Source organism: Xiphophorus hellerii, chromosome 2, assembly GCF_003331165.1.
Source record: "Xiphophorus hellerii strain 12219 chromosome 2, Xiphophorus_hellerii-4.1, whole genome shotgun sequence".
NCBI lineage: Eukaryota > Metazoa > Chordata > Actinopteri > Cyprinodontiformes > Poeciliidae > Xiphophorus > Xiphophorus hellerii.
The window spans coordinates 5186763-5201558 of record NC_045673.1 but is presented as its reverse complement, the minus strand read 5'-3'; the positions used below and the strand labels follow the sequence as shown (position 1 = coordinate 5201558).

At 39.0% G+C, this 14796-nt stretch overlaps 1 protein-coding gene across 1 annotated transcript; it reads right to left on the bottom strand.

Moving 5' to 3' along the window:
- Positions 1-4013: 4013 nt before the first annotated feature.
- On the bottom strand, positions 4014-10075 carry LOC116731617 (uncharacterized). Its single transcript, XM_032581433.1, has 8 exons — positions 9837-10075; positions 8979-9072; positions 8821-8908; positions 7137-7443; positions 6953-7046; positions 6533-6620; positions 5264-5575; positions 4014-4278 (listed from the first exon to the last, which is right to left on the bottom strand). The coding sequence occupies exons 1-7, from the start codon at positions 9952-9954 to the stop codon at positions 5459-5461; spliced, it is 906 nt and encodes a 301-aa protein (XP_032437324.1). The 5' UTR covers positions 9955-10075; the 3' UTR covers positions 4014-4278; positions 5264-5458.
- Positions 10076-14796: the final 4721 nt, after the last annotated feature.

Below are 14796 nucleotides of genomic sequence, written 5' to 3'. Positions count from 1 at the left end.
TAACTTACAAGTAACTTCGGAGATTTATAGGAGCTTCTTTTAAGTTGATAATTCCTTCATATTGACAAAGTGAACCTTTTCCTGTATAACACTGAATAACAAAGTGGAATAATCTGCTACTGGAACTATAACTTTTTAAAATCAATATTAAATAATTACTGACCTAAAACAAGCTACTATATCAGGGATGCGTAAAGTTTGTGCCCTGGAATAGTTTCACTCAAATTATTCAAATTATTCCAATTAATCACTCAAAATTTTTCAACATTTGAAATTCAGAAATTTCCATGTTTTTTTCAAAAAAAAGAAAAAAGAATTCTGAGATTAATCTAGTTTAGTTTTTTGGTGAAAATTTACTACTTTTCTTCTATTTACAATGGCTCTAATATGCTGTTGTATTGAGAACATAAAAACATTTCTTTAATTCATAACAGCATTATTTTTTATTTAAATTAGAAGGACAGTACGGCCCCTGAGTACTTTGAACTTTAGGATTCAGGCCCATTTTGTAAAATGTTTGGACACCTCTGTCATATATCTTGCTGAAATGTTTCCTTTCAGTTATCTTTGTCTTATTTTAAGTAAACTAAGATATTTGTACTAGAAACGTAGACCAAAAGTACTTGGTAAGATTTTGTGATTTGAGTCGGTTTGACTCCGAGATGATGAGCAGTAAAGAAGGAGACAATAACTCCCTGATAAACCCGGTGGACCTGCAGAACCAGGATCTGAACCTGAGCCAGGACCAGCCTTTTTTCCTCCAGCAGCATCAGTCTGGATCCACAGCAGGATGACGCTCTGCGTCTCCACATCGTCCCGCCTACATCAGGCTGTTCAGGTGTCCCACAGGGTTCATCATCAGGGCCCGCTGGTTCAGCGCCTCCCTGTCCCGGACCAGCGCCGCCCTCTCCTGCTCCACCAGGGCACGGTCCTGCTCCACGGCCGCCCGCTCCCGGTCCAACCACAGCCGCTCCACCTGCACCGCCGCCCGGTCCCGTTCCACCGTCTCCCGCTCCCGCTCCAACGACGCTCGCTCCCGCTCCACCGCCTCCCACTCCCGCTCCAGTCCTCCCAGCGTCCCGCCGCACGGCTCCTGGAAGTCCGTGGAGGAGGACGGCTGCTGCAGCAGGAGGGAGGCGGAGCTTGTGTCTGGGGGCGGGGTCTGGATGCTGGTCAGTCATCCTGAGTTAGAGGCGTGAGGAGGGGGGCGCTACCGGCCAGACGCCCCTTCCATGGCATCGTTCATCAGGTGGAACCACGGCCAGGAGGAGGCGCTGTCAGCAGCACTCTCCATCCCAACGGGAGGATACTTCAGGTCCTGAACAGAAGGTGGGACACGGTTTCTGCAGCTTTCACCAAATTTAGTTCAAGACCATTATGAATTAAATTTAAAGAGGCAGTATTGTGTGGCACATAGTCCCATTTTATAGCATAATTAAGTAACTATGTTACCGTCAGTTGTTATAAAAACACTATCAGATAGGACTGCACATCTTAACGTTTTAAAATTGTGCCTCTGTCTCTTTAAAAACTCCTGCTCTTTCTGAAACTCCTCCTTCAGGAAGTCATCGCAACATGGCTCCTCTATTAACCCTTTAACAACGTTTCTACCAGCGTTTCACTGAGAAGTAGCTCCTGTAATGAGCTCAGCAGATGCTCAGTTCTATCAGGTGTTTGCTAATTGCTGCTGGCTAGTCTGAAGGAGCTCAGTGAGGGAGTTGCAAGGACTTTGGGCGCTTGTAAACTGCAGCTCTGAGGAGGAGCCGTGTCTCGTAGGCAGGGCTAGGTCCACTCCGGCATTTTGTACAGCTGAATGGTTGTCATGGAAATTAAAGCATTTCTCAAACATGCATGAAAGATTCAAAGCAACACTCCAGGTCTGTTTTGATGAGGGAATAACATTATAACATGATGTAAAGCTTAAAAAAAGTTGACTTTCCAGAATACTGCTTTCTTAGGGACCTGACTCACAACAGAAATAGGGTTGAAATGATTAATTGAGTAAATCATGATTATTGAATTAATGATCAACTAATTTAGTAATTGAATAGTCAAAAACTGGAGAAAACAAACTCTACAGAAGGCCATTTGCTGAAGGAACTGCACTCAAACAATAAATAACTAAATGCACAAAAATATATACATTTTGCATTTAAGATTAAATAAACTTCTTAGTTTGTAAATATGTTCTAACCAGAACTCCTAAAGTTAATAAAACACAAGACAATGTTGACTGGGAATCTTGTAAAAGCCAGTAGGTGGATATGTTGGTGTTTTTTTTAAGTTGAGTCTCTATAAATAATCACTTTTAGTGATAAAAAAAGGTCATTTTTCATGTGGATTAAATGCCAAAATACATAAAAATGTATTAATTTTCAGAGATATCCAGCTACGTGTGGACTAAGCCTCACCATTCCCTGTGATAGGATGGTGGGAATGTCTCACCTTGTACCTCCTCTTCAGATTGTCCCACTTCTTTGCCATCTGGTAGGTGGAAACTTTTCCCTGCAGGCTGAGCTCCTTCAAGATGGCTCTGAGGAAGCAGGTCATAACATCATCATCAACTACGGATGCAAGTTATCCATTGATAAGTTAATCTAAAGTTGGCTGATCTTCCTGAGTTTTAGCTTGTTTCAACAGGGCCAACCGTCCTATCCATCACATAAAGGGCTATTTTTTTTTTTATAATATGCTGAATGAGACATTTTTGTGTCAGCTGTATTAAATACCGACTGAATAAACAGAAAAAAATTTGTTTTTCTCACATTATTAAACAGACATATTTAAGAATATATAACAAAAACAAGAACCTTTTTGGTGATGACTAAAAATATAAAAGATAAAAAAATTAAACGTATGAAAAACTTAAATACCCATGAAAAGAGAGATACTTATACAGAAATACCGCTTTGAAAGGAATGTCAAAACTTCACTCCATGAAGTAAATCAACTCAGACAGCCATCAAAATCAAAATCTTATGTTTTTTATATTATTTTATTTTCTGCGTTATACCCACGGCTTTTCTATCATCGCGCAAAGTGCATTTTGCATCCCAAACCGGACACCGTTTGGATCGCTTCTCTTTCCCCATTCTGGAAACCTCCGCCATCTTTGTTTTTGTATCAACGGCTCCGGTTATTAACGATGACCAACTGCGCCCTCTGCTGGATGGCGACGAAACTATAACACTAAAAGTTTTAAGTTTTTAGCTAACCGACTGGAACCAGTTTTAATCTAACGAACCACTACTCATTAATTTTTTTTTGCAAAAGAAAGCATCTCCGCCTCACCTCCAGGCAGCTTTGGCAGCGTTCCTCCTCCCGGTGAAGAGCACCTCGTTGGAAGCTCGGAGTTTGATCATCCTTCTGGTGTCCTGGTCGCTCACTGGGAAGCAGACGCAACAGAGAGCCGCTGCAGTCACGTGTTCCTGGAAATTACTCGCTGTTTGACCTCTGGTAAGTTTGGTTCGTTTTCCCCCTGAATCACTGATACCGTTGCCAAAGGTCGCGTATAGCCCGGATGTTGACTTTAGCCTGCAATTTGTATTCACAGACACTAGATGGCACTCCTCTCCTTACTGACTTACATCTAGATAAAAATATTATGTCGACGTAGAAAGCGTGGCGCAACTGTGCTTCGTCTGTAATCGATTCTTCCGGTCAAAAGTCGCAGCTACGTCGAAAAATGTATTTTATAGACTTGCATGGATAAATGTACAAAGAACCGGAGACTCTGCAACTATAAAAAGTAACGGGAACAAAAGAAAACTCTCAGTGATTCTAGCTTTTTATAGTTTATGCCAGGAGTTTTTAACTGGACATGGAGGTGAGAACGATTTAAAGCAGCTGTTTAAACAAAACTTAATGATAAATAAGTAATGTGCTTTAGAATAAAAATGCAAGTTGCTATTGGATTAGTTTTAAAGACATTATTTACACTCTTCTTGAGGTTGCGATCTTGCTTTAAAGACATCAGCTGGAAAGATGTAAGTAATAAGAGATAAATAAAAATATTATGTTGATTAAATTCCTCTTTTTAATCTGTCATGTCAGATGGAAATGGCCAGAGATGGGCAGTAACTACTTACATTCACTCACATTCAGAGCAGAATCAAATTAAATCTTGTTTAGGTGGATTCATCTCAAATGTTGGTGAAATAAAAAGTATTGTGCATTGACATCACGATAACACATTATCATGCTGTTAAGCCTGGCGTTGTGCTGGATCTGTCCCGTATTTTGGAGGTTCTGAAGCAGCGACCCATATTTTCCTTCTTCCTGAACAAACAGATGAGACGGATTCAGGATGAGTTCAGATCAGATAAGCAGCTTGTGTCCACATCATTACAGCAGAGGAAACGTTTCCTGCAGCTCCATCCTAGGGGTTTTGCATGTAGACTGATCTGACCTCAGTTAGTTTTAGTGTTAATAAGAAATCCAAAACAAACCGGACCAAGATAAACCGGAACATTGGCCAGTTTATGAAATAATTAAGTCCTGACTTCCTGCTAAACTATTCCAACATGAATATGATTTTAAGCTAAATATTAATTGTTGATTTTGACTAAGAATATCTTTTTTTAGTTCAGATTAATAGTAATAAATTAAACATTTGCGCCACCTGTTGATGCAATGTGGTACTGTGCAATTTACATATAAAATTATTTCATTCTTAACAAAAGAATATTTTAAAATGAGCAGAAATTATTACATTTTTGCAAAATACGTGCTCTTTAGGTTACCTTAATAGGAGCTATGTAAAGTTGTGTAACGTACATACAAGATAAAGTAATCGATTAATAGAATGATCAATTAAAACAAGCTCAATTTCCATTTGCATGATTTATAGTTTTTCTCCTGTCTCTCTAAAACTGTAGGACAAATGTTTTCAATCTGATGTTTTGGTCTGAACAAGTCTTTTGTTTGAAAGTCAAATTTGTTTACAGCAACTTCATAAATCATTTATTTGTTGTTTCTGTTGTTTTGTTGATATATAATGGGTAATTAAAATGTCTTCCAGTTCCAGTGTTAAATGTTCATTAAAATTTAAAGTTTAATGATCTCTGAGAATGTGTTCTTGCATTATTATTCCATTATCATTAAATTACTTAAAACTGACTTCAAAACAACAATATTATTATATTTATCACAATAATTTCTGGGACAACAAAACGTGTTATCATGACAGGCTTATTGATTAATAGTAAAGACACAAAGATGAAGAAAATCATAGAGTGTGAACCAGGAAAGTACTTGTACGTACTTTTGTAGGAGAGCTCTGACGGCGTGGCGCACTCCTCTCCGCTGGCGTCGATGTAGGTGACGGTGGCGTCGGCCTCGCCGTGGTCTCCGCCCACCATGCCGTCCAGCTCCGACATGCCGCTCCGCTCCCCCATCAGACAGTCGGGGGGCGGGGACGACCCGAACACGGCGTCCTCCTCGCTGGTCCACACCGGCGTCACTCTGGGGGCTTTATTGCCAGCCGGCCCTCCAGAGCGTCGCTCATCAACTGGAACCAGGGCCAGGAGGCCGGGTTGGTCTGGGCCTCCATACCGCGAGGAGGAAACTTGAGGTCCTTCACAGGCAGGACACAAGATTCAGAACCAGCAGCACTAAAAAGACGGATTTATTCTGATAAATTTACATAGTTTATAATTGAATGACCTTCGCAACAGTTTCCAGAGAATCTGGGAGTAATTATAAGAATCACACTGTATAAACTGCAAAATATTAAAGTAATTTTGGTCTAGTTTCTAGCACAAATATCTTATTTCACTTGAAATAAGACAAAACTAACAAGTAACTTCTCAGCAACAGATAAGAGCTTGTTTGGGCTTAATAATTGCTTTATATTGGTGAAAAAGTACTAGATTATTTTCACTTATAACATGGGAAAAATGTTTTGTTATTAATGAAATGATCTGCTAGTGAAACTAGAACTTTTCAATATTAAGGAATTATTTACTTAAAACAAGTTCCTATATCTTTCTGAAAAGTTACTTGTAAGTTAGTTTTGTCGTATTTCAAGTATACTAAGATATTTGTACTATATATTAGACAAGAATTAATTGTTAAGATTTTATGTTTTTGCAGTGCAGGATACGTCAGGCATTATGGTTTAAAAATAACATTTAATATTTTTCTGTACTAGATCCAATTTGAATCAATTGTTCCTCGCTTTATTTTTCTAAAAAAAGAAATTACAAATGACAGAAATAATTTCCCCAATTATCCCAATTACTGTTCTAAATATACCGTATCGTTTTTTCAACATATAATCTTTTTTAAGTCTCTGTGCTTCAGTTAACGATTAATCGATAACTAAATTATTTAAATAATCGATTTGTCACAATTAATCATTTCAGCCTTAATTATCTGTCCTATTTAGTTTTTCCTTGAGATTTTTAATCAGGTTTTAATTGTTAATTTCTGTCAGATAAATAAATTTACTAACTTTATGAAGTTTGTTGTGAATTTGAGAGAGAAAAAAAGACATTTTTCACAGTAAAACAGTCGATACTTTAGAACAAACCTTGAATTTAGTCTTCAGGTTGTCCCATTTCTTGGCCACCTGGTCTGGAGTTATCCTCCCAGTCAGACCCATCTCCTTCACAATCCCCCTGAATCAGAACCAGAACCTTTTTAAACAGGAAGCTTAGCTGGAATCATGAATATTAAAGGTGCTTCAACTGTGATTGTGATGGAGACCAGGGCTCTGTTACTAATAAAATAGGATTATTGATATTATGTTTAATTGATTTACCAACAAAATGGTTCTTTATTTCAGTTGTATTAAAATATTTTCCCACATTCTCGCCATACAGGAAGGATGGTCAATTAAATGTCACAATTAAATCAATTGAACACAACGTAATAAAATAATCCTGTTATATTAGTGATGGGACCCCTGGTCTCCGTCAGTGATGTTAGTGTAAGTGTTGACATTCCTGACCTCCAGGCAGGTTTCGCCGTGTTCCTCCTGCCAGTGAACAGAACCTCATTAGCAGCTCGCAGCTCAATCAGTCGCCTCGTGTCGTCTTCTGTTACTGTGGACATTTCCAGTTTCACCGGGACATTAATCTGAGTGAACTCATCCACAACCCAACAACAACCCCCTCCTGTTTCCGGTCTCTTACATTTGTAGGTGAACTCTGTGTTCCGATGTAGATCTCCCAGAGCCGATGATCCGATCTTCTCTTCGTTATCGACCAACAGATCCATCTCAGACTCCGTCAGGAACTCGGCCATCCCGCCCCGGCTTCGCCGCGCTCGTTTCTTTGGCGTCGGCAAGAGAGTCTCGCACTCCTCGTCTCCGTCCTCCACGATGGGAGCGAGGATGGGCGCGGCGTTGGCCATTCGGCCCTCCATGGCGTCGTTCATCCGGTAGAACCAGGGCCAGGAGCTTGGGTTGGCCTCCACACCGCGGGACGGAAACTTCAGCTCCTGGAGGAGACGCACACAGATCCTCATCACCATCGTTTAAGGAAGTTTTCACACCTGATGGTCTGGTAGATTCCGTTAGATTGGGGACCAAAATTCTAACATTTGTTACATTTTCAGCTGCTGCAGTTCACTTTCACATTGCACTGAGTCAAATGAACCAAGTCTTTTGAAAAAACTGTTCCTCTCCTTGCCTGAGGGGGCGCTACACCAACAACTACTGAATCAAACAACACAAAAACCTCAAAAGAAGACACTTCCTTCTTCACAAAATGTAAACAAAAATTTAACAGTTGTATGATTTGTCTTTTGTCTTTGGTTAAAGACCACAAATCATTTCTCCTGCTAGGGTTAAATTCTCATGTTTGTTTTGGTTGTATTTACCCAGAATGCCCTGCACTATAGTCTGCTTCCAGCTTTTGGAGCGGTCTCCAGTCTGCTTGGATTCACATAAGCATTTGAACCGCACCAGAGCTCACTTTAACCGAACAAAGAACAAGGTTTGTAGACGGGCCAGAGTTTTCTTTTTTGGAGTTCAATTGCTCGATCACACCTCACAAAACGAACTGAACTTTCTAGACAAATGAACCAGAGTTCGACTTAAAGTGGACCAAACAGGGCTGAATGCACCGTAAGGCTCTAATTAACAGCTGGTGCTGTAAAGCTTTTCCTGCCCCGTGAACCATTTATATCACAAATTTAAAGACGTTGTAAAAAGCCAGACAAAGTGTTTTGGATCGCTCACAGGCACCTCGATGCCTTCACTGTATGGAGAGAAATTTGTTCCAGTATTATTGACAAAAATGCAATTTGTTAAATTTGTTCTATATTTTTTGGAGAAAAATAAAATTCAGTAAAATAAGTAGATAAATAAATCAGAATTTTTTTTTGCAAAAAGTAAATCTGAAAAAAATTAAAATTTGAAAAACAATTTGAAAAAAAAAACCCTCCATAAATATAGCAAACTACAAAAAAGTAGATCAACTACTGCATACATGTTGTAAAGTTTCAATGATGCAGTTTGGAAATCATTTTATTTTTATTCATTTAATGTACAATATCAGGATTTGTCTTTTTTTTTTTTACATATTTGTGTCAGTTTGGTAAATAAAACTGTTCTAATATTAGCAACCAGTATTTATTTCCATCTTGTTTCCGTTTGCTTCTGTGGGGGAAGTGAAGGAGGCTGTCACATATTTGCTGTCATGTGACAGTAAGTAACTGTTACCGACTCTAACAGCAATGTTAAATATTTCCATATTGGTAGATTCCTAGTTTTTATTTTTGGAACATGTTCTTTGCTTGCAGTAATATTGGGGCAGATTTCTCTCCCTACAGCATCGCTGCAGGAGGCTCTGGGGGTTCAGGCGGTTTATGTACCTTATACCTCCTCTTCAGGTTGTCCCACTTCTTGGCCAGCTGCTCTGTGGTCAGCCGCCCCTGCAGGCCGAGCTCGAACAGGATGGCTCTGAGGAAAACAAAGGCAACGTTTCTAACTTAGGCTGAAAAAGTTATAATTTAAAGTGAGGGAATCTCACCTCCAGGCTGGCTTGGCCGAGTGTTTTCTCCCCGTGAACAGCGCTTCGTTTGCAGCTCGAAGTTTGATCATCCTCTCGGTTTCTGCCTCGGTCACTGTTGGGCAGAAAAATCGGGTTAGAAACAGAAGCACAAGGTGAAAATAATAAAATCACTAGCTGGGTTTCCATTACAAATGTGCACAAAACTATCACGATATGCTAATGTCCACAAAACACAATTCACAATTCTATGTCCAGTTAGTAAGAAACGCAATTAAAATCACACATGAATAAGTTTGTTCATGTGATAAGTCACTAAAAAACAAAACATGCTGCACTATCATCTTCCAACCAGTTCCTGTCACATCCGGTTGTTCGTCACATGACTGATTCAAAGTGTTTCCATTGCAATTTTGTTAAATTCACAAAATTTTAATACAGCCAAAAAAACCACCTCATCCTGGTGCAAAAACCTTTTGTCAAAACTGGTGGCGTGTTTCTATTCAGTAATTTTATTTTTGCAATTCCAATTTTCACAATTTTATGGTGAATGTTAGTCCAGCTAAAGAGTCAAGTTCATTTCTGTGTTACTGTTAGATTTTCATCCCTGAAAGATGTTTGTAACAAAATCAAGCAAAAGAAATATTTTTCCAAATTAGTTTCTTTCAATATAAAACTTTAACAAAAACTGCAGGTTTGTGTGTCTGTCTGAATTTTGGCTAAAACAAACGTTGTCATTTAAGTTACTCACAGTGGGTGGAGAAATTTTACTCAAGTAAGAGTAGCAATACTTCATAGTAAAATAACTCATAAAAGTATTTTTTTTCCAAATCATTATGTTGATGTGTTACTATAATGATCTCAGGAAGGTTCACCTACTTTTATACGTGCACTCTGTCATCCTCCGCCATCCCATGGGAACGCCGCCAGTGGGCAGGGCCTCGGCGTGGACCGGCTCGTCTTCCTCCACCGGCTCGCCCGTCACCGTCTCGTCCATCTCCTGTCTTGATGAGGAACTCCAGGATGTCCGTGTTCTCCTGGTTCTGGCAGGGCTGGCAGTCGGGGGGGTGGGCTGCGTTGCAGGGACTGTCCGGACTCAGAACCAGGCTGCTGTTAAACAGGCGGCCCTGCATCGCTTCGTCCATGATGTGGAACCAGGGCCAAGACTCCACCACGACCCCAAGATGCTCCTGGCCCTGGTAAGGCTGTTTCAGGTCCTGAAAGAGGAACACAGTGACCCCTGCAGGCTCAGACGAGAAACTGCAGTAACTGGTAGAAGCGGTAAGGGGGTTTTTCACACCTGATTGGGAACCAAAATTGCAACATTTGCTACATTTTCAGCTGCTGTAATTCTCTTTCTCATTGCACTGGGTCAAACAATCCGAACTAATTGAAAAACCTGTTCTCCTCCTCGCCTGTGGGGGCGCTGCACAAAGAACCACTGAAGGAAACGACACAGACGTCTGAAGAAGACACTGAGAGAAACTTCCTTCTTCACGAAATGTAAACAAAAACAGAGTGGAGTAGGTTTGGATGATACGGCTGAAAAACGCATCATGACGTAAGCGTTTCATGTCAGTCGATACTGATAATTATTGATTTGTTTTTTGTTTTAAATTTCTGAAATATTGCCAAACTGATGGCATGAGCTTTCCTGTTTTATCCACAGTTTTCACTCCACGCCTTTGTTTCTTTTATTTTTAAGTAGTTTTGAGGCACAGTGGTGAAACCTGAAACTGCTGCTGCACAAGTTACTCAACAGGCTGTTGCTAGGTAACCAAAGAGTGAGAGAGTTGCTAGGTAACCAGAGTGAGAGAGTTGCTAGGTAACAATAGAGTGAGTGAGTCAGTTGATTCCACAAATCTATCTTAGCTAGCCATGAAAGGTTGAGCAGCTAAAGTCTTTCCTCTGCCTTCATTTCCCAGAATGCTGTGCGATTCTGCGTTCGGTGAAATTACTGAATATTCTATTGGACATATAATCTATCGATATATGTCCAATTGTTATTGATTTATTGTCCAGACCTAGAGTAGCATCAGATTTTAACAGCACTCTCGCTTTTGTTTTGGTCATATTTACCCAGAATGCCTTGTGTTTGAGTCAACTTTCTGCTTTTGTAGCGGTTTCCAGTTTGACATCCACATATGGATTCGTACCGCACCAGAATTCACTTCATCCAAACCAAGACTGAGATTTTTAGGTGGACCAGAGTTCGCTTGTTTGATTCAACTGCGTCCCCAAACAAACCTGACTTTCTAGACAAATGAAGTAGAGTTGGTTAAAGCAGACTAAACATGACTGGTGTGAATGCACCCTAAATAATCCAGGTATCTGGAAAGATGTAGGAGATTTTTACCAAAGTTTTGAAATGGTAAAAAAAAAACCAGTGTTTTCTCATTTTTTACTGAAATTACTCTAAATTTCTGTTTTTCTTTATGAACTCCTGCAGAAGTTTAGCTAACATCAGAGCTTTAAAAAGGCTGCAGCAGCAGATGAAGCAAACCCAGAACCTCTCCACTGCTGTGTTATTAAAAACCCCTGCAGCTCGGTGTTGTGTTTATGCAGATTCCCTGGTCACATCCCGTCCCGCTGAGCTACACGAACAGAACTCAAACATCTGAAGGAGGGATAAATAAATGATGAGCTAAAGCCGGTTTATAGTCTGACTGCGTCCTCACAGCAGGGCTGGTTCTGTGAGAGATCCAGCTGTTACAGCAGAGGGTTTAATGCAGGAATATTTGGGGGAGTTGATTAAAAAGACCCAAAAAGATAACAGAACCCATCAAAATCCTTATTAGTGTAGCAGCTGCTGTTAGTAATTACTCTGTAAATGCTAAAAAGTGCTCCATTTGTTAACACTATTTAAATTATTGGGGTTCCCCATGGCTCAATACCGGGCACTTCCCTATTTTCATCCTGTATTCTGCCATCTAGTCGATATTATTCAGTATTTTTATTCAAGTCCTTCACCATTTTTACGCTGATGATATCTAACTGTGTGTGTGTTTTTGAAAAGTTATCTAAATTGATCACTTGATCCAGTAAAACAGAAGCAAAAATATTAGAAAAATTTAAAACATAACTAGAAATAAGGAAAGAAAAAAAGACAGACAGGAAAGAAGGAAGTAAAGGAAAGTAGAGTTCATCAAGGTCAGACAAATTTCTTACTTTTTCCACTTCCAGTTTTTCTCCATAGACTGTATGGCAAGCCATTAGTATCAAAAATAAAACATATAGTAACATGTTGTTCTAATAAGGTAAATAATGAGATGTGCTGTTTTTTTACGCTACCTTGTTGTGAATCTTAACATCTGGTGATGTACAAAACATGTGGTGGCATTTTATTCAGATTTTATCATCAAAACTCTAGATCCCTCATTTTGGGGGAATGACAGAAACCACATGCATCTTCCTTTCTGCTCCCCTCTTAACCACACCCAGGTTAACAGGTTTTGGGATTCAGAGTCAGATCTTCATAGATGGAAGAGATGACAGGGAAAGAACGGACATGGAAAGGCCACAAGAAAAGAAAGAAGAAAATCAGGAAAGAGGGAAGTACTGCAGGAAAGGAAGTAGGACGCAAGAAATCAGAGACAAAAAAGAAGAAATGAAGGTCACATGGACGGAAAATGGACAACAAGAATGTAAGACAAGGGACAAAAGGACATGAGAGAGGAAGGAAGAAAGAAAGGAAAGACAAGTCACAGGATACGAGACAGGAAGGAAGGAAGTGGTGACACAGCATTCCCTGCCCCCTTTAAACAATGGCAGTCTGGTACTGAGTGTCTTTTCCTACATTTATCCTGACCGAACCCTGAACATTAAACATGTTGAGCTCAACATGTGACACAAAAATAACAAAATGTTGAGGAAAAAACAGCTTTTTTTCTAGCTAAAATCAACCAAAGTTATACGAGTTTTACCTGAAGAAATCAAACCGTAACGTTCAGGTTTGACCCAGAAACAAACCAGTTTTATATTAATCACAATGTCTTCCTGTTCACTTTAAAAATATCAGTCCTTTCACATACCAGTGACTGATCGGGTCCAGTTTATCTGTCTTAAAATTAGGTTTTGTTCTGTTTGTGCTAAAAATCTGAATTTGTTAGTTTTTTCCTAAAGTCTTCAGGTTGTGGCCAAAAGTCAACAGGACAACTTTCCTTCACAGCTGCTCTTTTTGTTTTAAAATAAATCCAGATGCATCTATTTATCTAATTTGCCTTTATTAATGTCAATATATATTATCTTTAGAGCTCTAACTAAAAATTATCTTACTAATTGATTGTTCTGATGATTAATCGGTGTACAAACATATATCAACAAATATCAGTTATCGGTCATAATATGTTGATATCGGTCCAAATTTTAACATCAGTGCATTCCTGGTATAAATTAGGATTTTAACTAAAGATTACTTTATTCTAAACGATTTAATCATTAAACAAAAACTGGCACATTTTCTGATTTTTCTTTTAACCACTTAAGCTTATTTTATACAATATTAGAAATATATTAAAAATTACAAATATTTTAAATAAGAAAATAAACACTTTATTGCCAAAATGCAACAAAAAAGGAATCCTTTTAGTGAATGATTGATGATTTATGGCATCTGCAGCTAAAAGATACAGTCTTCTAACATTAACATGAGATTTGTTTTGTTTTTACAGAATTTGAAACAGGTGAACTTTAACTACGCCACTTTAGGAGTTCTGAGTAGAACATTTTTACAGACCAAGGTTTTTTTTTAATCTTAAATGCAAACCATAATTATTTTTTTTTTGCAGTTTTGGTTAAATTACTACTCTGAATATGCTGTTCTTTCAGTAAATAGCCTTTTATACTCTAGTTATATCTAGATTAATCAGTAACTAAATAAGTCAACGATTATTTGAATAACCGATTTCTCAAGATTAATGCGACTGATTGTTACAGACCCAGTTATCTCACTCATGCATTTTTCTTTCAATTGCTTAACTCTCACAATCTCTTTAATTATTTTATGTTTTATCTTGAACAGCAGTTTGTGCTGATGTGAAAAACAGTTTATAAATTGCCGATCATCCCTCTGTAACCTGAACTCACCTTATACTTGGTCCGCAGGTTGTCCCATTTCTTGGCGATCTGGTCAGCCGTCAGCTTCCCCTCCAGACCCAAACCCTTCAGGATGGTGCTGAGGAGCGACAGAGGATAACATCTGAGACTGAGATAACCCAAGAACGGAGAGTTTATAGACTCCATGTGTGGGGAATGATGAAACGGGCAGCAGACGTCGAACGGGATGATTTAAAACGAGGCCAAAACTCTGGATTCATTTGTTCTACAGCAGGAGTCTCTGGGTTTAATCTGATGTATTTCCAGATGAGGGCAGAGTTTCCAAAAATTAGACTCCAGTAAGAGTAGTACGACTTCAAGCGTAGTTTTACTCAAGTAAAAGTAAAAAAGTATTTTGGTAAAAAGTCTGCTCAAGTACTGAGTAAAAGATCAAAACAAAAATTACATCATCAGATGAACCAAAGTATAAAGTTAAGTGGAAATTTTTGGTATTTTAAGGACAAAAATGACAACAATTCATTTTAGTAACAAAAAATAACAAAATCATGGCAAAAGAAAATTTTTCCAAATCAATTTTTTTCAATAAAAAAACTGATTAAACTTTTTAAAAAGTGCAGGTGTGTCTCTGGTGCCTTCAATTCCAACTCAGAGGACAAAACCTTGACCTGGACCACAGAACCAATCCTGACTCGGCCCAGACCATGCTGAGACCTCCTCACCTCCAGGCGATCTTAGCCGAATTCCTCTTCCCAGTGAACAGAACCTCGTTGGAGGCCCGGAAGTG

Coding starts and splice junctions, on each gene's coding strand:
- LOC116731617 (XM_032581433.1), bottom strand. CDS start 9,954: ATGGACGAGACGGTGACGGGCGAGCCGGTGGAGGAAGACGAGCCGGTC. Junction 9,073..9,836: donor GACAGAGTGCACGTATAAAA/GTAGGTGAACCT, acceptor TCTGCCCAACAG/TGACCGAGGCAGAAACCGAG. Junction 7,444..8,820: donor ACCTGAAGAGGAGGTATAAG/GTACATAAACCG, acceptor CGTCTCCTCCAG/GAGCTGAAGTTTCCGTCCCG.